Below are 22,068 nucleotides of genomic sequence, written 5' to 3' on the forward strand. Positions count from 1 at the left end.
CCCCTGGAGGGGAGTCCATGGCAACCCACTCCAGTATTCTTGCTGGAGGATCCCATGGACAGAGGAGCCTGGCAGGCTGCAGTCTATAGGGTCGAAAAGCATAGGACACTACTGAAGCCACTGAGCAGCAGCAGTTTTGGCTCACAAGTATGGTATTTCCTATCCCCTTCTATGCTATTAATAGGGCAGATTTCCTCAAAACATGCTGTTATTTTCATCATTTATTTGTGCATTTAATAAAAATTATATACAAGTTGACATTCAATTGTCTTGTTTTTACATGCCCTGCATATTGGACATTTAACTAGAATTATCTTTCATTTCTATTTTTTCATGAATCACACTCTTTCTCTACACCTGTTCTTTTTGCAGTCTTTAGAACCATACAACCCAAGAGGAGGCATATTTAAAGAATCAAAATTTAGATAATAGATGAGTCATTGTACAACTTGCAGTGTGAATTGACAAAGTACTCAAATGTAGGTACCTCTGTGCCAGGGAACAATGTTTTGTTTCCAGTTTCCACTCCAAGTCAGTGTCTTGTCCTGTGGAGCAGAACCAGAGTAATTTACATTCCTCCAACTGTGTAACCAGTCACCTGTGGAAACCTAGTTAAGACAACATGGTTCTGATTTAGCCCAGTGATGATTTATAGCTCTCTGTATGGACTGGTGATTGTCCAGCCCTTTCACCCTTTAGTCTGACTTTGATTATCATATGAATCACCCCCTTTTCTTTCACTAAGCATGGAGGTACCAGTGTCAATTGCTAAGTTTCTAATAGATATGTCAGTTATAAAGAATAGTCAGTCACGGAATAGAAAGTATGTTTCCAAATTAACCCATAGTGGTCATATATCAAATTAAAGTTACACTCACATATTAGGAAAAATCCAGTATAATCTTTAAATTTGATAGCCAATTACTGCCTGTGTGTCCATAGATGATTTTCTTTACCCTGTTCTTCTTGTCTGTAATCAAACTCTCAAGGTGAATATGAGAAATATATGAGCTTATGTGTAGGAAAGAGTGACTAGCACCATGCCAGAGTAGCTGTTCAAAAAAAGGATAGTAAATACAGTATTTATGACATGTTCCCCTCCCCACTTTGGTTTTGTTACTTATTATGCTTGTTGGATCCAGTTACACACAAGAAGAGGTACAGACTCAGTTCAGTCACTCAGTCCTGTCCGACTCTTTGGGACCCCATGAATCACAGCACGCCAGGCCTCCCTGTCCATCACCAACTCTCGGAGTCCACCCAAACCCAGGTCCATCGAGTCGGTGATGCCATCCAGCCATCTCATCCTCTGTCGTCCCTTTCTCCAGCCCTCAATCTTTCCCAGCATCAGGATCTTTTCAAATGAGTCAGCTCTTCGCATTAGGTGGCCAAAGTATTGGAGTTTCAGCTTCAGCATCAGTCCTTCCAATGAATATTCAGGACTGATCTCCTTTAGGATAGACTGGTTGGATCTCCTTGCAGTCCAAGGGACTCTCAAGAGTCTTCTCCAACACCACAGTTCAAAAGCATCAATTCTTCAGTGCTCAGCTTTCTTTATGGTCCAACTCTCACATCCATACATGACCACTGGAAAAACCATAGCCTTGACTAGACGGACCTTTGTTGACAATGTCTCTGCTTTTGAATATGCTATCTAGGTTGGTCATAACTTTCATTCCAAGAAGTAAGCGTCTTTTAATTTCATGGCTGCAATCACCATCTGCAGTGATTTTGGAGCCCAGAAAAATAAAGTCTGACACTGTTTCCACTGTTTCCCCATCTATTTCCCACGAAGTGATGGGACCGGATGCCATGATCTTCACTTTCTGAATGTTGAGCTTTAAGCCAACTTTTTTGCTCTCCTTTTTCACTTTCATCAAGAGGCTCTTTATTTCTTCACTTTCTGCCATAAGGGTGGTGGTGTCTGCATATCTGAGGTTATTGATATTTCTCCTGGCAGTCTTGATTCCAGTTTGTGTTTCCTCCAGCCCAGCATTTCTCATGATGTACTCTGCATATAAGTTAAATAAGCAGGGTGACAATATACAGCCTTGACGTACTCCTTTTCCTATTTGGAACCAGTCTGTTGTTCCATGTCCAGTTCTAACTGTTGCTTCCTGACCTGCATACATATTTCTCAGGAGGCAGGTCAGGTGGTCTGGTATTCCCATCTCTTTCAGAATTTTCCACAGTTTATTGTGATCCACACAGTCAAAGGCTTTGGCATAGTCAATAAAGCAGAAATAGATGTTTTTCTGGAACTCTCTTTCTTTTTCCATGATCCAGAGGATGTTGGCAATTTGATCTCTGGTTCCTCTCCCTTTTCTAAAACCAGCTTGAACATTGGGAAATTCACGGTTCACATATTGCTGAAGCCTGGCTTGGAGAATTTTGAGCGTTACTTTGCTAGCATGTGAGATGAGTGCAATTGTGTGGTAGTTTGAGCATTCGTTGGCATTGCCTTTCTTTGGGATTGGAATGAAAACTGACCTTTTCCAGTCCTGTGGCCACTGCTGAGTTTTCCAAATTTGCTGGCATATTGAAGTACAGCACTTTCACAGCATCGTCTTTCAGGATTTGAAATAACTCAGCTGGAATTCCATCACCTCCACTAGCTTTGTTCATAGTGATGCTTCCTAAGGCCCACTTGACTTTACATTCCAGGATGTCTGGCTCTAGTTGAGTGATCACACCATCATGATTATCTGGGTCGTGAAGATCTTTTCTGTACAGTTCTGTGTATTCTTGCCACCTCTTCTTAATATCTTCTGCTTCTGTTAGGTCCCTACCATTTCTGTCCTTTATCGAGCCCATCTTTGCATGAAATGTTCCCTTGGTATCTGATTTTCTTGAAGAGATCTCTAGTCTTTCCCATTCTATTGTTTTCCTCTCTTTCTTTCCATTGATCACTGAGGAAGGCTTTCTTATCTCTCCTTGCTATTCTTTGGAACTCTGCATTCAAATGGGTATATCTTTCCTTTTCTCCTTTGCTTTTCACTTCTCATCTTTTCACAGCTATTTGTAAGGCCTCCTCAGACAACCATTTTGCTTTTTTGCATTTCTTTTTCTTGAGGATGGTCTTGATTCCTGTCTCCTGTACAATGTCACGAACCTCCATCCATAGTTCATTAGGCACTCTGTCTATCAGATCTAGTCCTTTAAATCTATTTCTCACTTCCACTGTATAGTCATAAGGGATTTGATTTAGGTCATACCTGAATGGTCTAGTGGTTTTCTCCACTTTCTTCAATTTCAGTCTGAATTTGGCAATAAGGAGTTCATGATCTGAGCCACAGTCAGCTCCCAGTCTTGTATTTGCTGACTGTATAGAGCTTTTCCATCTTTGGCTGCAAAGAATATAATCAATCTGATTTCGGCCATCTGGTGATGTCCATGTGTAGAGTCTTCTCTTGTGTTGTTGGAAGAGGGTGTTTGCAATGACTGATGTGTTCTCTTAGCAAAACTCTATTAGCCTTTGCCCTGCTTCATTCTGTACTCCAAGGCCAAATTTGCCTGTTACTCAAGGTGTTTCTTGACTTCCTACTTTTGCATTCCAGTCCCCTATAATGAAAAGGACATCTTTTTTGGGTGTTAGTTCTAGAAAGTCTTGTAGTCTTCATAGAACTGTTCAGCTTCTTCAGCGTTTCTGGTCAGGGCATAGACTTGGATTACCATGATATTGAATGGTTTGACTTGGAAACAAACAGATATCATTCTGTCATTTTTGAGATTGCATCCAAGTACTGCATTTCAGACTCTTTTGTTGACTATGATGGCTACTCCATTTCTTCTAAGGGATTCCTCCAAGAGGAGCTACCCTGTGCCCAAGGTCAGGGGCAGTGGCTGCACTTTGCTGGAGCAGCGTGAAGAGATACACCACGTCCAAGGTAAGAGAAACCCAAGTAAGATGGTAGGCACTGAGAGAGGGCATCAGAGGGCAGACAGAGTGAAACCACAATCACAGACAACTAGCCAATCTGATCACACGGACCACAGCCTTGTCTAACAAAATGAAACTAAGCCATGCCGTGTGGTGCCACCCAAGATGGACAGGTCATGGTGGAGAGGTCCGACAGAATGTGGTTCACTGGAGAAGGGAATGGCAAACCACTTCATTATTCTTGCCTTGAGAACCCCATGAACAGTATGAAAAGGCAAAAAGATAGGACACTAAAAGATGAACTCCCCAGGTGCCCAGTATGCTACTGGAGACAGTGGAGAAATAACTCCAGAAAGAATGAAGGGATTGAATCAAGGCAAAAACAACACCCAGTTGTGGATGTGACTGGTGATAGAAGCAAGGTCCGATGCTGTCAAGAGCAATATTGCATAGGAACCTGGAATGTTAGGTCCATGAGTCAAGGTAAATTGGAAGTGGTCAAACAGGAGATGACAAGAGTGAACATCGACATTCTAGGAATCGGCAAACTAAGATAGACTGGAATGCAATTGTCAGATGCTAATAATCAGTGAAGGAATTGGGCTTTTTCCTGGTTAGCAACTTTTAGAAAATTGGTAGATGTGGTAGAATTACTCATTTACTCACTCAGCAAGTACTTATCAAGTCCCTAACAGTTGGCAGGCTTCCCAGGTGGTGGTAGTTGTAAAGAACCCGCTTGCCAATGCAGAAGACATAAGGGACGTGGGTTCGATCCCTGGGTTGGGAAGATCCCCTGGAGTCAGAAAGAGCAACCCACTCCAGTATTCTTGCCTGGAGAATTCCATGGACAGAAGAACCTAGTGGGTTACAGTCCATGGGGTTGTGAAAGTCAGACATGACTGAGCAACTCACACTTTCTACCTGTTGGCAGGCACTATGTGATAGGCAGCTTCTAAAATGACTCCCTACAACCCCAGCCTCCTGGTATTCCTGTCCTTGTGAAATTCCTCCCCTCAAGTGTGAGCTAGAATTGTTTCTAATGCAGGTGTTGCTAAACTTTTTCTGTAAAGGGCCTGGTAGTAAATATTTTTAGCTCTGCGGGCCACATCGTTTCTTTCCCAAATACTCAATTCTGTTGTTATACTACAAAAGCCGCCAGAGCTGATATGTAAATAAATGTGATTAGCTGTCTTCCAATAAAACTACAAAAATAGGCTGTAGGCCAAATATGCCCTGCTGACCATGTTTACTGACCCCTGCTCTGACTAATCAAAAGTGATGGTGTATTACTTCTGAGATTAGTTCTGGGATTTTGTCACAGACTCTGGCTTCCATCTTGCCTGCCCTCTTTTACCCTCTAGCTTGCTTACCATTTTGTGAGCTAAGCTATGGAAAACCCAGCTGGAAGGGGAGCCTCCAACATACAAGGAACTCTCGTTCCAACAGTCTGTGAGGAACTGAATCTTGCTGACAGCCCTCTACCAAGCTTGGAAGTGGCTCCTTCCACAGTTCAGCTTTGCGATGACAAAAGCCCCTGCTGACACTTGGGTTGTGAGAGATCCTGAACCAGAGAACCTAGTTAAGCCAGCCATGCTTGACCCCTGACTCATGGAAACTATGACAGAATAAATGCTTTTTTTTAAAAAATATGTTTATTTATTTTTTGGTTGCACTGGGTTTTGGTTGCAGCACCCAAGATCTTCACTCTAGTTGTGGCTTGCATATTCTTAGTTGGTACATGTGAATTCTTAGTTGGGGCCTGTGGGATCTAATTCCCTGACCAGGGATCGAACCTGGGCTGCCTGCCTTGGGAACTCAGACTCTTAGCCACTGACCTACCAGGGAAGTCCCATAAATGTTTTTTTAATGCAACTAAGTTTTGGGACCATTTGTTACATAGCACTAGATACCTACCATGTTACCCACATCAGATAACTAATACTCTTCATGATAGGCTCCTATAACAATGAACAAGGGAAATGCTACATATTATATCCTTTTCCTGGAGGCTGACTATGGACATCAACGTACTAAATTTCTAAAACGTCCTGCAAAAAATAATAATAATAATAATAAAACAATTTTAATTTTGTTCCATCAATCATTTCCAGGCATATTAACCACATATCCTCTTTTTCTGGGAAATACCTATTAATATCTTATGGAGCTACTACTTGGGGAGATTTTAAATGCTAGATTGTGAAAAGAAATCATTCAATTTAAAGAAGTAGTGATTGCCAGCATGCTGTCTCCCTCGGTCAAATAACTAGTCAATGAAGTAAAATATTAATCTAAGAGAATGAATATAATCCTGTGGGAATTTGCATCTGAGTCTGTATTTATATATACATATGATGTACTATATCCACATATTGAAGCACACCAGCAGAGATAGTAACTATTCTTTCTGCAATGTTATGCTCATTTTGTAATTCAGCAAATCCCTTACCACAGAGGATAATAATTCTGAGGACTTGCTAAATAAAAATCCCTTATGTTGACTCTTTAGAGACATTTCACGTAACAACAGCTGGGCATCTTATGAAACTAAGGATTTGTTTTCATTTAATGTTGATTCAGAGGGAGGTATTAATTTTCCACATTGCCATGAGGATTTTTTCTGAACATTGTTGTAGTGTGGTTTGCCAAGACACATCACTGCCTTGCTTCACACATGAGACTGAGGCCCAGAAATGAAATTATCTGTGAAGCTTCAATTTTTTTTCCTTTTGGCTGTGTCCACATGGCACTTGGGATCTTAGTTACCAGACCAGGAATCAAACCCATGCCCCCTTCAATGGGAAGCAAGGAGTCTTAACCACTTGACCACCAGAAAAACCTCTAAAAGCTTCAGTTTGGGGGAGATCAGAGCAGGAGTCCAAATTTGGTGCTCACCATGTCATGCTGCCCTTCCTAATATGGTGCATGCCTTTCTGAGATACTCATTTTTAAAATATGCTTCTATCTGACTGAAGTGTAATAAGTGTAGAGGCACCACCAGTGTTAGTCTTATTTTCAGATTTTTCTGACTTGCCAAAAAATTTTCCTCAGCTACTCCAGGCTAAAGAAATTCACATTGTTCCCTCTCTTCTTGGTATTTATAGCAACAGAGGTTGCTTAGAAACTTAAACATTTCTGATGCTTGAACCTCAGCTATAATTTCACTGAGAAGCAGTCATCCAATTTGTGTTTTAATGCCTTCTGTAATGGACATAATCTCCTGGGACAGCTAATGCTGCTGAAGTGATTGTTTTCCTACTTAGACTGAGCCAAAATCCATCCCTCTGACCTCATCCATTGTTCTTAATTTTGTCTTCTAGGCACTCACAAACCATATGTAATTGATTTTATATATAAAAAGCCTCCAGATTCTGATGTGTGTGTGGTATGGTATGAGAAAGGGGTCCACTTGCTTTTCTCTTTTTAAAATAGATATTCTATTTTTCTATAAATGAAAAAATCTCTCTCTTCCCTTTGATTTGTCATCTAAGAAGTGTCTGATTTACATGAGGCTATTTTGGATTTTCTCTTCTGCTCCTGTGATTAGTTGTCTGTCCCCATGCTAATACCATGTTATTGTATTACTGCAGCTTTATAAAGTCTTTTTTATATTAATTTTTTATTGAAGTATAATTGATTTGCAATGTTTTCATTTCAGGTGTATAGCATAGTGATTCAACAGTTTTATAGATTATACTCAATTAAAAGTTATTACAAGGTAATGGTTGTAATCCCCCATGCTATACAATATATCCTTTTTTTAAAAAAGGTGGTGGTGATTGTGATTTAGTCACTCAGTTGTGTCCAACTCTTGCAGCCCCATGGACTGTAGCTCCCAGGCTCCTCTGTCCATGGGATTTCCCTGCAAGATTACTGGAGTGGGTAGCCATTAGCCATTTCCTTCTCTAGGGGATATTCCTGACTCAGGGATCAAACCTGCATCTCTTGTGTTGCAGGCAGTCTCCTGCATTGCAGGCGGATTCTTTACCATCTGAGCTACCAGGGAAGCCCATAGCTGTGATACAGTTTATATATATATATATACACACAAAACTTTGCTGTACACCTGAAACTAACATAGCTTTGTACATCAACTATAATTAATTTTTTAAAAAGCTCCACAAGGGCTTCCCTTGTGGCTCAGTCAATAAATAATCTGCCTCCAATGCAGGAGACCCAGGTTTGACCTCTGGGTTGGGGAGAGCCCCTGGAGGAGGAAATAGCAACCCACTCCAGTATTCTTGCCTGGAAAATTCCATGGACAGAGGAACCTGTCAGGATACAGTCCATGGAATCACAAGAGTTGGACACGACTTAGCGACTACACCACCACCACCATTCTTTTTCAGGTTCTTTCCCACCATAGGTTATTACAAGACAGTGAATATAGTTCCTTGTGCTATTAAGTAGGTTCATAGATACAATAAGAAATACTGTATGTATTTTATATACAGTATTGTGTGTATGTTAATCCCAAACTCCTTATTTATCCCTCCCTATTATAAGTCTTGATATCTAGAAACACATCTCCTTCTCTTGCTCTTCCAGACTATCTGGACTACTTTAGCCCTTTATTTTTTGGACATGCCACGTGGCTTATGGGATCTTAGTTCCCCAAAAAGGGATTAAACCCAGGCCCACAGCAGTGAAAGTGTGGAGTCCTAACCACTGGACTGCCAGGGAATTCCCAACTTTAGTCCTTTAAACTTCCATGAATATTTTAGACTCAGCTTTTCAAGTTACACACACACACACACACACACACACACACACACACCCCCCACAATATCTCTTTGGGATTTTTTTTTTTTTTAAGATTCCATTGAATCTGTAGATCAATTTGAGTGAATTAGTTTCTTCATTTTTCTGAATCTCTAATACATGAATCAAACATGTCTCTCCATTTATTTAGTTCTTTAAAAGTTGTTTTTCAGTAAAGTTTTCTAATTTTCTTTATACAGTTGTACTTTTATTTTTTTCCTAGGAAATTAGTAATGTTTGATATTATTTTTTTAAAACTTAATTGAAATAGAAGATAGAAAAATATGTAAGTCCTAAGGGTAAATACTCAATAAATTATGAAGTGGATTCACCTAGGGTCCCACTCTTCGATCAGTACCATCACCCCAAAATCCCTTCTCATATCCCTTCTAGTCATTCCCATCTCTTTCCTCACTAAAGGAAAAGGACAGGAAAGTGAAGTTGCTCAGTCGTGTCCGACTCTTTGCAACCCGATGGACTGTAGCCTATCAGGCTCCTCTGTCCATGGGATTTTCTAGGCAACAGTACTGGAGTGGATTGCCATTTTCTTCTCCAAGGGATCTTCCCGACCCAGGAATCGAACCCAGGTCTCCTGCATTGTAGACAGACTCTTTACCGTTTGAGCCACCAGGGAAGTCCTCACTAAAGATAACCACTATCCTGACTTTGAACACTACAGTGTAGAACTTCGTATAAATGAGACTACACAAAATGTATCATTTTGTTCCAGCTTCCTTTTTTTAATGTCTTATGATGTGTGATTTGTGCATATTGATGTGTGTAGCAGCAGTCTGTTCATTGATCTATAGCATTTTATTGCATGAATATATGACAATATATTTATCCATTCAACTACTGATGGATGCTTGGGTTGTTTCCAGTTTGGAGCTATCCAGTGCAGCTATGAATACTCTTGTGGATATATTTGGTTTATATGTGCATGTTTTTCTGTTGAGTCAACTGTATCCATATTTTCAACTTTAGGAAATAATGCCAAACAGTTTTTCAAAGCACTTATACTAATTTACACTTCCACCAGCTGTAGAGTTTTGGATGTTCACCAACAGCTTTGTCAGTCTGTGCTGGATAACAAAGCATCCCCAAATTTGAAACAGGAACATTGTCTTTCACAATTCTCTGGGTTCACAATTCATCTGGACAGGTACACTTCCTCTTTTTCACGATTAATTATTTATTTTTGGTTGTGCTAGGTCTCATTGCTACTCTTGGGCTTTCTCTATTTGCGGCAAGTGGGGCTACTCTTCATTGTGGCGTGTGGGCTTCTCATCGTGGTGGTTTCTCTCGTTGCAGAGCACAGACTCTAGGTACACAGGCTTCAGTAGTTGCAGCACAGGCTCAGTAGTTGTGGCTTCTGGGCCCTAGAGCTTGCAGGCTTCAGTAGTTGGAGCTCTATAGTGAGGGCTTAGTAGTTGTGGCACACAGGCTTAGTTGCTCTGCAGCATGTAGAATGTTCCCCGACCAAGGATCGAACCCATATCCTCTGCACTGGCAGGCAGATTCTTATCTACTGTACCACGAGGTAAGTCCTCCACTTCTTTTATAGGCTGGAGTCATTCATATGGTTGCATTTACCTAGGAGCTCAATTGGAACTGGAATGCCTGAGTTGGCTTCATTTACACACCAGGTACTCTGACTTGGGTGGCTGAAAAGCTGGGGGCTGGGTTCAACCTCTGTCTTTTCATGTGGTCTTTCCTTACTCAGTAATCTAGCCTAAGCTTATTTACATGGAAGCTACATGTCAAGAGTACAAAAAGAGAAAGCAAGTCTTAAGGCCTAGGACCAGAAGTCATTAACCATCACTTCCACAACATTCTAGTGGTTAAAATAAGGCAGTGCTAGTTCAGATATAAGGGGAAGAAGGTCAATAAGACTCTACTTCTTGATGGAAGAACTGGGATGGGAGCAATTATTCTTGGCCACAGCTACAGACAATATACGACCCACCCTCTGATCGTGATTCACATGCCTCACTGATTCACAGTACACCCAAAGTTTCATCCAGGTTCATCCAGATTGGTAAGACTTTTATAGTGGTTAAGAATGGGAGTTGGAGCTTATCAAATGCACTTTTGGAGGAGTTCCCTGGTGGTTCACTGGTTCGGGCTCTGTGCTTCCACTGCAGGGGCACAGTTTCGATTCCTGGTTGAGGAACTAAGATCCTGCATGCCACATGGAACAACTGGAAAAAAATGCACTTTCTGTATTTACTGAGATTTTTATGATTTTCTCCTTTGTTTTATCGATGATTGCTGGGAGCCATCTCCCGGCATACTGAGTGCAGCGCTTTCACAGCATCATCTTTCAGGATCTGGACTGGAATTCTATCACTGCCGGGAGCCATCGTGAGGAACTCCGCCCGTGGCAAAGGTCATGAGGAAGGAGACTCGGCATACGCAAAGGCGGGGTTGAGCCTCAGGAGTCCCCCTGGAAATTCTCGAGCATCTACCCCCAAAACCAGAGTCTGCCTACTTTCTGCTTTGTGCTCTCACCTACACCTCTGACTTTACGGGGGGCTGTCCCTCACTACCTCTCTCTGAAAAAAAGAGTTAACTTACAGCTCCAGTTAATAAAGTTCCTGGGTGTGATAGTGTTTCAACCTACAAACTCCTTTGGAAGTCCTCTAGCCTGCCTCTGAATAGGTTTTTCCGGCCACATGTGATTGCTCAGAGCCTCCCAACTGTGAGAACTGTGAGAGGCATGAGATGTTCTAAACTGTCTAAATACAGATTCCTTTGAGCAGTTAAAAGATTGATTAGAAATTGTATTGGTGAAGGTTTTTTCACTTGTTGGGCTAATGTTTGCTGCTAAATCTCCATATCCCTTACCTGCTGTGTCCCTGGCAGTGTATTGATTAATATAATTGGTGTAAGTAGTAGCTTTAATGTTTGTAACCTTGGACCCTTGAGTTAATTCTTTTTCTTGTTACAGCCCACCACACCTTTGCCCTATAGGAATGCAACTTTAATGCTTTTGGAGGGTGGCGCCTGACTAATCACCTTTAGAGAAAAATAAGTTTTCTGAAGAAAGGGTCTTAAAATGTTAACAGGCCTCTGGGCCAGAAGATGATGCAAATCACCTAAACTTTTGCATATGATAAGTTTGCAGGAAGAAAGCCTGGCTTAGTGCATGACTCTACCCCTTCCCCCATTATCCTCTATGCATAACTTAAAGTATAAAAACTACTTTGGAAAATAAAGTGCGGGCCTTGTTCACCGAAACTTGGTCTCCCCATGTCGTTCTTTCTCTCACCTTCTGGCTGAATTATTCAGCCTCTTTTCTCCACTGAATTTCCTCACTGAGCTATCCTTATTTAACCACTCTTTATATCCTTAATTAACATTTAATTAAGCAATTGTTTCCTGATCCTCTCTGACGCCGTCCCCGATTCAAATTTCCTGGATCCACCGGGGCTGGACCCCGGTAGATGATAAATACATTGATTTTGTAATATCAAACTAAATTTATGCTCCAAGAATCAGTCCAAATTGGTGGTGATATGTTAACTTTTTCATATATTGGTGTGTTTGGTGTTCTAATATTTTGATGAGGACTTTTATTTTAGGATTATGTTTATGATAATAAACCTATAATATTCCTCTCTTGTAAGGTCTTTGTTGGGTTTTGGTGTTAAGATTATGTTGACTTCATAGAAGAACTTGGAAATAATTCCCAATTTTCTATTCTCTTTAATAAGTTCAATTGATATTTTTTTCCTTAAGTGTTTTGTAGGTACAAATATTGGATCCAGGAGTAGGGTACTGCCATACCAGCATCAATATATTCCAAATTATGTGGCATTAACATCCACTATAGCAGCATGAAATTGTTATTGGGAACTTGGACTGTTAGCAATCCATGTCACCAAAAAAATTTGTAGAACTGTATTCTAGAATAGCTTAAAGAGCATGTTATATAACTAATAAGCTTATACTTTATGCAAAGAGGTAGAAATGACTTATTATAATGAGTCTGTATTACTGGCTGCATTTGCCAAGGTACTACCAGAATTAAAGGAACTCAGAAGAAAAAAATTTGTCTGGTTTGCAAGCAGAAATGAAAAAACATTCAGAGACAACAAAAAAACTCAGATACCTGTAACTGAGTGGAGGTGTAACTGAGTCACACATTCAACTAGCAGAGAAGCAATAGAGAAATCCTTTGAGAAACAAAGGCTGCTTAAAACTCGGCATCACAGCAAGACCAAGTCAAGAAGAAAATGGCTGTCACACCACTGTTAGGATCTCTGAATGGAATAAGGTGGTACCAGCAAATACTTTCACAGTTGGGAGCATATCTCAAGAAGAGGAGACTTAGAGTTTGGTTCTTCCTAAGGAAAGTCTGATTAGGCTCATAGTTGTTGTTCAGTGGCTAAGTTGTATCCGACTCTTTGCAACCCCATGAACTGTAGCATGCTAGGCTTCCCTATCCTTTACTATCTCCCAGAGCTTGCTCAAACTCACGTCCATTGAGTCAGGGATGCCATCCAACCATTTTATCTTCTGTTGCCCCCTTCTCCTCCTTTCTTCAGTCTTTCTCAGCATCAGGGTCTTTTCCAGTGAGTTGGGTCTTCACATCAGGTGGCCAAAGTATAGGCGCTTCAACTTCAGCATCAGTCCTTCCAGTGAATATTCAGGATTTATTTAATTTAGGATTGACTAGTTTGATCTCCTTGCTGTCCAAGGGACTCTCAAGAGTCTTCTTCAGCACCAAAGTTCAAAAGCATCAATTCTTTGGCCCTCAGCCTTCTTTACTGTCCAACTCTCACATCTGTACATGACTACCAGAAAAACCATAGTTTTGACTATACAGAAAGACAGAGACAAGTCTCTAAACAGTTGTGAACATAGCACTTCCTGAATTCAAATAATTTTAAATAAATTATTAAGAAATCAGTATTGTCAAAGGAGTCACCTACATGGTCTAAAAGAGAATGTTATTGAGACTAAAAATGACAATCGAGATCCAGCCTTTACAGCTGGATCTCAGAATTGCTATGGATTAACTCTTTTATATACCATTCTTATCCTTTACAAATGGGAATACTTTTTTTTTTAATTTTATTTTATTTTTAAACTTTACATAGTTGACTACTTATTGCAGTTGTCCTTTTATTGTTCTACCATTTCATATGTATCTTGTATGTATAGGGGCTTCCCAGGTAGATCAGTGGTAAAGAATCTGCCTGCAATGCTGGAGACCTGGGTTCCATCCCTGGCTCAAGAAGGTCCCCTGGAGTAGGAAATGGAAACCCACTCCAGTATTCTTGCCTGGGAAATCCCATGGACGGATGAGCCTGGTGGGCTACAGTCCATAGTGTCACAAAGAGTCAGATATGACTGAGCATGCATGCATAGTGTGTGTATGGGCTAGGCTAGATAACTTTTCTTTTTAGTTCAGAGATCTGTAGGTCAAGAGTATATCTTGGTCTGTCATGACTGTTATGAATCATTTCTATCTGCTGGAATCTAAGCTAAAAATATTGGTGAAAAAAAAAGAAAATATTGTTGAGATGTAACTTTAGAGTTGTCTGTTTTAGGGAGTAGATGAGTATGTTCTGCACATAGGAAAGGAAGGAGGTTGACCCAAAGGGTTAACTGTGGTAGACTGTATTACTCTTTTTTTTTTTTTTGTATTACTCTTGTATAATCCACTCCCCTTGAATGTGGCCTGGACCTAGCTACTTTCTGTTACCTAATAGAATAGAGCAAAAGGATACCGCTTCTGAGGTTACAAAGAACCTGTGCTTCCCTCTGTGTGTCCTCTCTTGCTTTTTCATTTGCTTACTCTGATGGAAGCCAACTGCCATATGAATTGCCCTATGGAGAAGCCCATGTGGCAAGGAAAACAAGGGATTCCTCCACCCAACAGCTCATGAGCAACTGAAACCTGGCTTCAACCACAGGAATGAGCTACAAATCCTTCACATGAGGGACTTCCGTGGTGGTCCAGTGGCTACTCCATGCTCCTAATGCAGGGGGCCTGGGTTTGATCCCTGGTCAGGGAACTAGATCCCCCATGCCGCATCAAAGATTCCACATGCTACCGTGAAGACCTGGCACAGGCAAATAAGTTTAAAAAACCCTTCAAATAAGACTGGAGTCCTGGCCAACACCTTGATTGCAGCCTATGGGAGACTGTGAAGCAGAGGGACCCCTTATGGACTGAATTATGTCCGCGCAAAACTGACATGCCAAAGCCCCAACCCCCATTATGACTATATTTGGAGATGGAGCCTATAAAGAGGTAATAAAACTTAAAAGAGTTTATAAGGTTGGAGTCCTTAATCCAATTGGACTGATGTCCTTATAAGAAGAGGAAGAGATACCAGAGTGCACCCCCACCATCACCCCAAACCCACATGTGCTCAGAATGAAGGCCTTGTGTGAACACAGCAGAAAGGCTGCTGCTGCAAGACAGGAAGAGAGGCCTCACCAGAAACAGCATGTAGATCTTAGACTTTCAGCCTCCAGAACTGTGAGAAAATAAACTTCTATTATTCATGCCCCATTTCCACCCCAATCTGTGGTATTTTGTAATGGCAGATCTAATACCTTAACAATACTATACCCAACTAGGTTGTGTGTGGATTTCTGACCCCCAGGAACTTTGAGATAATAATAACAGTTGTTTTGAGCTGTTAAATTTTAGGATAATTTTCCGTGCAGCAATAGATCATTAATATATTAATCTATTTTTTCTCTCCTTATCCTCTGACTTATGCCTTTAAAAGCTGGGTAGGGGTAGGGGACTCGTGGGATGCATCCTCTTTGAGCTTTTCAGATTGCAGGGGAAAAAAAAGTTAGTATTCATGGCTAGTAAAGAATCATTCCACTTTTTGAGTCAGTTTCCCAGCAAAGTAAAAAACAACTCTGGTTTGGATTCATATTTCAGTCCAAGTAGTTGAGGAGAGAATAATTTTAATGATTTAGAGTTCATGAACTCCCTGTGCATATTTGTATGGACATATATATATATAGTTCTAATTATATTTATATAAAAATATATATGGATGAATTGCTGTAATTCTATTATTCCTATAAGGACAGCATTGATATACTGGATCTAGGTGATCTTAATTAAACATTTATTGAAATCAATTGTATATTTTCTAGGACTGGACAAAAATAATTTGCTGAGATGTCAGCTGGGAATTCTCCCAGCGAAAGCCTGGAAATGGAGAGCTTCCACACAAGATTCAGTGCCTGGACACCTTTCAGCAACAAGTCATTAAATCGACAGGTGAGTCACATATTCTAGAATAAGATAAGATTAAATTCTAGGGTGACTTTTACTGTGATATATTGGGTCTCCTGTTACCATATTTAAATTAAATGCTTGTAAGAACTTAGTTTTTGAGTCACTTGAAACAGAAATGAACATACATTTGTCTGCCCCAAAGATAATCTCTCTTTAGCCCAGTTCACAACTCCAGTTTTATGGAAGGCACAAGACCTGCCCCCACTTTTGTCTTGTTTATACCTCAGGAAACAAAATAGAAACCTCCAGGACACACCCTGATTGCTGTAAGGGTGGTGTTTTGGTGTGTGTTTGCATTTGGTGTGTGTTTGGTGGTGAGAGCATTAGTGTGTGTGTTTCTTTAATTTTCTCTTCCCTCTTGTGCCTACTGCACAGTTCCCTGGGGCCTGAGGATTCCCCGTCCTTTGAAAGGTAATTTGAGAGGTAGTCACTGAATGGCCCAGGCAGCTCTGCCAGACCTCCACAGAGAAGGAGGCTGCCTGGGTACTCAGAGCTCAAACGTGGCCCATGCTCGTTCACAAAAGAAAGAGACCAGACGGGCTGGGACCAAAGCCTGACTAGTAATAATACCAATGAGTTTATATATGTCATCTAAGCCAACCTGGACTGAGGTCCTGGTTTGGGGGCACACTGGTCCTGGTGTGTCTTTTGTGGAGACACTCCTAACAAAGGCTATTCAGTAATATTTATTAACTTTCATTTTGGTGGGTGTTATAAAAATGTAGGACTCTGGCTTAGTAAAATCACACCTACTCCACATGGCCCTGTTTTCACAATTAAGCAAGTAACTGGTATGTATTTTCAAGATGAAATGTTTGCGATCTGTTTCTCCGGACCACACTAGTTTAGGTAGAGACAAGAGTGAGGATTCATTACTTCTTTGTGCCCTCCTTGGGCACCTCTGTAATTACGTCCCCTCCAGCCTTTCCCACCTGCCTACCCAGCAAGCCTGGGCTTGCCTGCATCCCTGGATAAAAAGCAGTTTAAGCTGAAGGGAAAGACCCTTACTAATGTGAAAGTGCTTTATGAACTGTAACGTGCAAAGCAAATATTAGCTGTGAGATTGTTAGGTTGCTTATGTCTTGCTTAGCAACTTAGAATATGTTGAAATGTCATTTCTCCCCCAACTTGTAGCTCTTTCAGGAAAGAGTTGCTCTTATAAGTCACTGGTTTGATCTCTGGACTAACAAGCAACGTCAAGAATTCTTATTCACGATTTTTTTACGATGCACTAAATCACAACTAAGGTAAATGTAGCCTAGTGATGTAATTATCTTAAAGAAAATATTATACAATGATCATATAACCTTAAAGAGTTTCTCTTTTCCCTAAAGAAAAACAACACAATTGATATTTTAAGGTTTATAAACAATCTTTTCTAATGCTGCTTCCTCTTTGAGGATGAAATGGATACTTAGGGAACTTGAACACCTTCATACCATAGTGGGATATTTGGTTTTTGCAAAAAACTTTTGCAAAAACTTATAAATAGCTTCAGCCAGTGAATCTTTAACAATCTCTTATTATATTAAGTTCTCCTTGAAACTATCAGATAAGGTATTTCAAGTAGGTGCTCCAAAATATTTGTTACATGAGTAGATGGATCTAAAAAATACCTGAGAAGTGACAGTGGCAGCCACATTTAGAAATATAGGCAGGACTTGTACAGCAGTGATTACCGATGACTGATAAGTCTTGGTTTTTAATTGTTTCCCTTACATCCTATTATATCTGTAATTTATTTTAAAATACTCCAGCATGGCTGGTGTGATATGTGAAAGTGTTCACTGCAATTACACCCAGGGGCAGCTAGTGTTCTAATCAAGAGTTAGTACTCTTGGGTTGGTTAGCTAGCCACTATATTGAAAAGGTTAAAATGCCTTAGTTATTACCAGATACATTGCTAAGTAGCATATCAAATATCAGACATTAGTTTTTCTCAGAGCAACTTGTGGCATAGCTTGCCAGATGAATGCTAGAAATGGCCTGTCTTTGGTGAAATTAAAGGTATTCAGGTATGTGAACTGACCAAGATATTCTAGAGCGCCCTCTGGCACGCCTGGACCTGGTTGAAGAATCCAGCCAGGCTTATAAGGAGGGATTCATCTCCCAAAATATGGCCTTGTCTGCCTGTGGAATCTCTGAAAGCCTTAGGGCAACAACAAGGGTAGTGATAGAATCCTGTTTCTGGAACACTGTTATTTCTCAGTTGAGTGAACCTTTCACCCAAGGGTCAGAGAGCTGGGATTTCATCAAGCCCACAGAGGCGGCTACATGAAGTGGTGAGGTTGGGAGGACAGGCAAACCTTTGAAATTCTTAGGTAGTTACCAAAAAGTACCTAAGAGTTGTGCAAGACCAAGCTGGCTAATTTTAGTTTATAGCATCTGCTTCTCACTCTTTCTAACCCTTCTGCCTGCCCCATTTCTTTCAATCAACCATTTCTTCTCTTCTGCCTATTAACTTACCTTCTCCACTGTCAGCTTTCTGTGCATCCTGAGCCCGAAATGGATTATCCCTGAAAGAGTCACTGGAGGGAGACAGCCATCTTCTCCCATTAACAGACTGTGTTGAAAGAGGCTGCAAAGACAGGTCACAATAAAGAGGATCTTCAGTCAGTGCTTAAAAATCATGGGGAAGGGACATTCTTATGGTAGTCATTGGCTAGGTTTCCTTTGGCTCCAGCTTTGCAGCTTTCAAGATAAGAAAATAATAGACCAAACCCTTATATCCATAATTGCTTTGTGAGCCATCGTGTTCTAGCCTCATGCATCACAAAGTGAGCAATTTTAGTTGTAACCACTGGAGGTCATTAGTGATCTTGTAGTATATTTTGAGGCTCATTAACATTAGACTTGACATTTTTTCTCTGGAAACTTCATCCATTGTCTGGTACCTGAATTCTTCTTTCTCTAGGACAGGGATATAGAGCTAACAGGTTCATTGAAATTTCTCTGCTTTGTTGGACAGCAGTTTCTGCAGAGCTGTGTGTATTTCATAGTCCCGTGAAGCTGTTATTACATGCTCTGGGCTAGTGACTTCAGGGGAAGTTGTATATCAATTTCTAGTCTCTGAGTTTGGCATCTTGAAACCAGAATCTTTAATTTGCAGTGGTGGTTTTTGTTGGTGAGCATCAGTCAGTTCATGCCCCACAGTCTGGATGAAGTCTCTCTTACACTACTTCCTCCCATCTTTTTTGGTCAGTCATTTCTTCTCTCTTCCAGACAGCTGCAGATACCATGTGCGGATGGTCTAATCTAATTTGAGCTATGCTTGATTTTAAGTAAATCTAAAAGCCCAGCTCATTTTCATTTTTAGCCTAAAGTTAATGCAATAAATTTTAAAGCATCATTATTGAAATGTAATCCACATACATAAAACTCATCCGTTAGAAGGACACAATTCAGTGGATTTCATACATTCCCCGAGTTGGGCAACCATCAGCACAATCTAAGTTTAGAACATATCCATCAACCACAAAAGAAACCCCCTTTCTATTAGGAATCACTCTCCATTCTAAACCCCCTCCAATTCCAGCCAATTCCAATTCCTCCAATTCCATATGCAACCACTAATTTCTTTTCTTTCTCTATAAATTTGCCTATTCTAAACTTTTCATATGAATGGATTCATACAATATGTGGCCTTTTATGACTGCCTACTTTCATAAATTATAATGTTCTCAAGGTTTACCTATTTTATAGCATTTATCAGTACTTTCATTTTTATCATGAAATAATACTCCATAATATGGATATGCCATATTTTATTTATTCACCAGTTGATGGAATTTGGGTTGTTTCCACATTTTGACTGCTGTAAACAATGCTGCTGTAAATATCACTTTATAAGTTCTTCTCTATGGATGCTTATTTCTTTTAGGTGTATAGCTAGAAATGGAATTGCTGAGTCAAATGGTAACACTGGAATCAACTTTTAACTATTGCTTCTTCTGAATTTTGTTTACTCCTCTAGTCTCTATTCTCTCGTAACTATGAATAAGCTTGTGACTAAATGAGAGAATTTAGTGTTATTTGAATGCCTGAATACTTTGTATGTAAGCTCAGTTATTTTTGTGTAATACCTTGTTTTCAAGACAGAGAAGCCAAAGTTTGAGATGCTTTGTTTTATAATTTCTGAATAACTTTGTTTTAATTCAGGCAGTTATAAAACTTAAATAGGCTATTGCAGTATTGGCCAGAAATATGTTGTCACAGTTTTTATTAAAAGTTTATTCTTAATCTCTATGAGATGTAGTCACATATCTAATATTTTTCTGTCCTAATAAATATTCCATGTTGTTAAGAGTTTAGAATTTTTCTTATAATATTAAAGACATTTTTCAAAGGTTCACCTTCTTAAACCTTCCCTCTGTCACGTTTTCCCTCTCATCTCAACTTAAATGTCATCTCTGCTGGGAAGAGATGTCCTCTTTGTGCTCAACTTTCACCTCCATGATTTTTACAAACCTCTATCATGGCATTTTCCCCAACTTCCCATACATCATGCTTATCTGGCCACATGTCTGATGATTCCCAGTGGTGGTGTCCCCCTGCCTCTTGCCTAGGCTGACCTTTCCTGTGACTCCTTGAAGGAAACTTGGCTGTTTGTGTCTGTCATGCTTGGAGAAACCTATGAGACTTTTGAATCTGTCTCCTAGTCACACTGGTAGGACCGGTTTCAAATTGCTTCTGTTCAGCCAAAGGTAATACCTCCTACAAAGACCTTTCATTCTGGGGTTGGAGCTGTTCAAGCTTGTAGCTTTTCCTGGTGGGTGGGGCAACATTCATGATTCATGTAACTGCATTCCCAAGACTTGAGAGTCACTTGGACAGCAAGGAGATCAAGCCAGTCAATTCTAAAGGAAATTAACCCTGAATATTCATTGGAAGGACTGATGCTGAAGCTGAAGCTCCAATACTTTGGTCATCTGATGTGAAGAGTTGACTCACTGGAAAAGACTCTGTTACTGGGAAAGATTGAGGACAAGAGGGGAAGGGGGCGACAGAAGAGAGATAGTTGGATGGTATTACCGACTCAATGAACGAGTTTGAGCAAATTCCAGGAGATAGTGAAGGACAGGGAAGCCTGGTGTGCTGCAGTTCATGGGGTCACAAAGAGTCAGACATGACTTAGCTACTGAACAACGACATTCCCAAGACATGGATGGAGTGTGTGTGTGTGTGTGTAGGGAGAGGGAGATCACAACCAAATAAAGATTAGCTCTTGTCACTCATCTCCATCATCACCTGGAAATGGGGCTGGAGGGCAGAAAAATGTACCAACCCATGTATAGATAAGAGGGAACATCCCCTCTTACTCTCATCTCAGTACACCGCACCGCCCCCCGCCCCCGCCCCCGCCCCCCCCCAAGGAGTTCCTTGAAGGACTCAGTTTAGGTTGTTTGTTTCAATTGTAATCTCTGAGGAAATTTAGTGCAGAAACTTTTTCAAAGACAACATACTTCTAGATTATCCTTAAATACAGAACAGCTTTATCATGCTGAATTACTGCCGTCCATTTGAAAGGAGGATATTTCTGTGTGGAGGTGGTGGAGAGGAGGCAGGAGTATTCAGAGATACATTGTTTTCTAAATATCCAAGACAGGTCTAGAAATGTGGGTCATTCTGCTTCTTCCCTCTCATCAGCCTCATATTCTGGATATACGGGGTTGGCCAAAAGTTCATTTGGGTCTTCTAAAAAACCCCAAACAAACTTTTTGGCCAACTCAATATTTCTACCCTTTCACATAGATCAAATGGTTATGGACAGCCACAGGAAATATCAGTATTTGTTTTGGGGGTGGCTTTTAGGGGTGGATGAAACAAAGAAAGAAAATCCTGAAGTTTAAAAGGAAAGGAGAATATGAGCTATACAGTCCATGGAATTCTCCAAGCCAGAATACTGGAGTGGGTAGCTGTTCCCTCTCCAGGGGAATCTTCCCAACCCAGGAATCAAACCCAGGTCTCCTGTACTGCAGGCAGATTCTTTACCAGCTGAGCCACCAGGGAAGGCCAAGAATACTGGAGTAGTAGCCCATCCCTTCTCCAGGGAATCTTCCTAACCCAGGAATCGAACTGGGGTCTCCTGCATGGCAGGTGGATTTTTTTTAACCAGCTGAGCTACCAGGGAATCCCTCAAGAAAGAAAA

The 22,068-nt window shown here is 40.6% G+C and overlaps 1 protein-coding gene across 14 annotated transcripts in view; it reads left to right on the forward strand.

Annotated features, from left to right (window-relative positions):
* ECT2L (epithelial cell transforming 2 like) overlaps positions 1 to 22,068 on the forward strand; it is a 79,236-nt gene that overhangs the window by 1,074 nt on the left and 56,094 nt on the right. For 11 of the 14 annotated variants that reach the window (XR_003512667.1, XM_027551690.1, XM_027551698.1 and 8 more), the window contains exons 2-4: positions 3,796 to 3,887; positions 15,776 to 15,902; positions 17,055 to 17,167. Coding sequence is in view for 12 of the 14 variants with exons in the window: in XM_027551690.1 (XP_027407491.1) it covers positions 15,801 to 15,902; positions 17,055 to 17,167 (215 nt within the window). In the remaining 2 variants the exon portion in view is untranslated. Of the gene's footprint in view, positions 1 to 3,795; positions 3,888 to 15,775; positions 15,903 to 17,054; positions 17,168 to 22,068 lie in introns of those variants that run through there. The other 3 variants (XM_027551691.1, XM_027551700.1, XM_027551699.1) reach the window with 3 other exon arrangements.

This window comes from Bos indicus x Bos taurus, chromosome 9, assembly GCF_003369695.1.
Source record: "Bos indicus x Bos taurus breed Angus x Brahman F1 hybrid chromosome 9, Bos_hybrid_MaternalHap_v2.0, whole genome shotgun sequence".
Taxonomy (NCBI): Eukaryota; Metazoa; Chordata; class Mammalia; order Artiodactyla; family Bovidae; genus Bos; species Bos indicus x Bos taurus.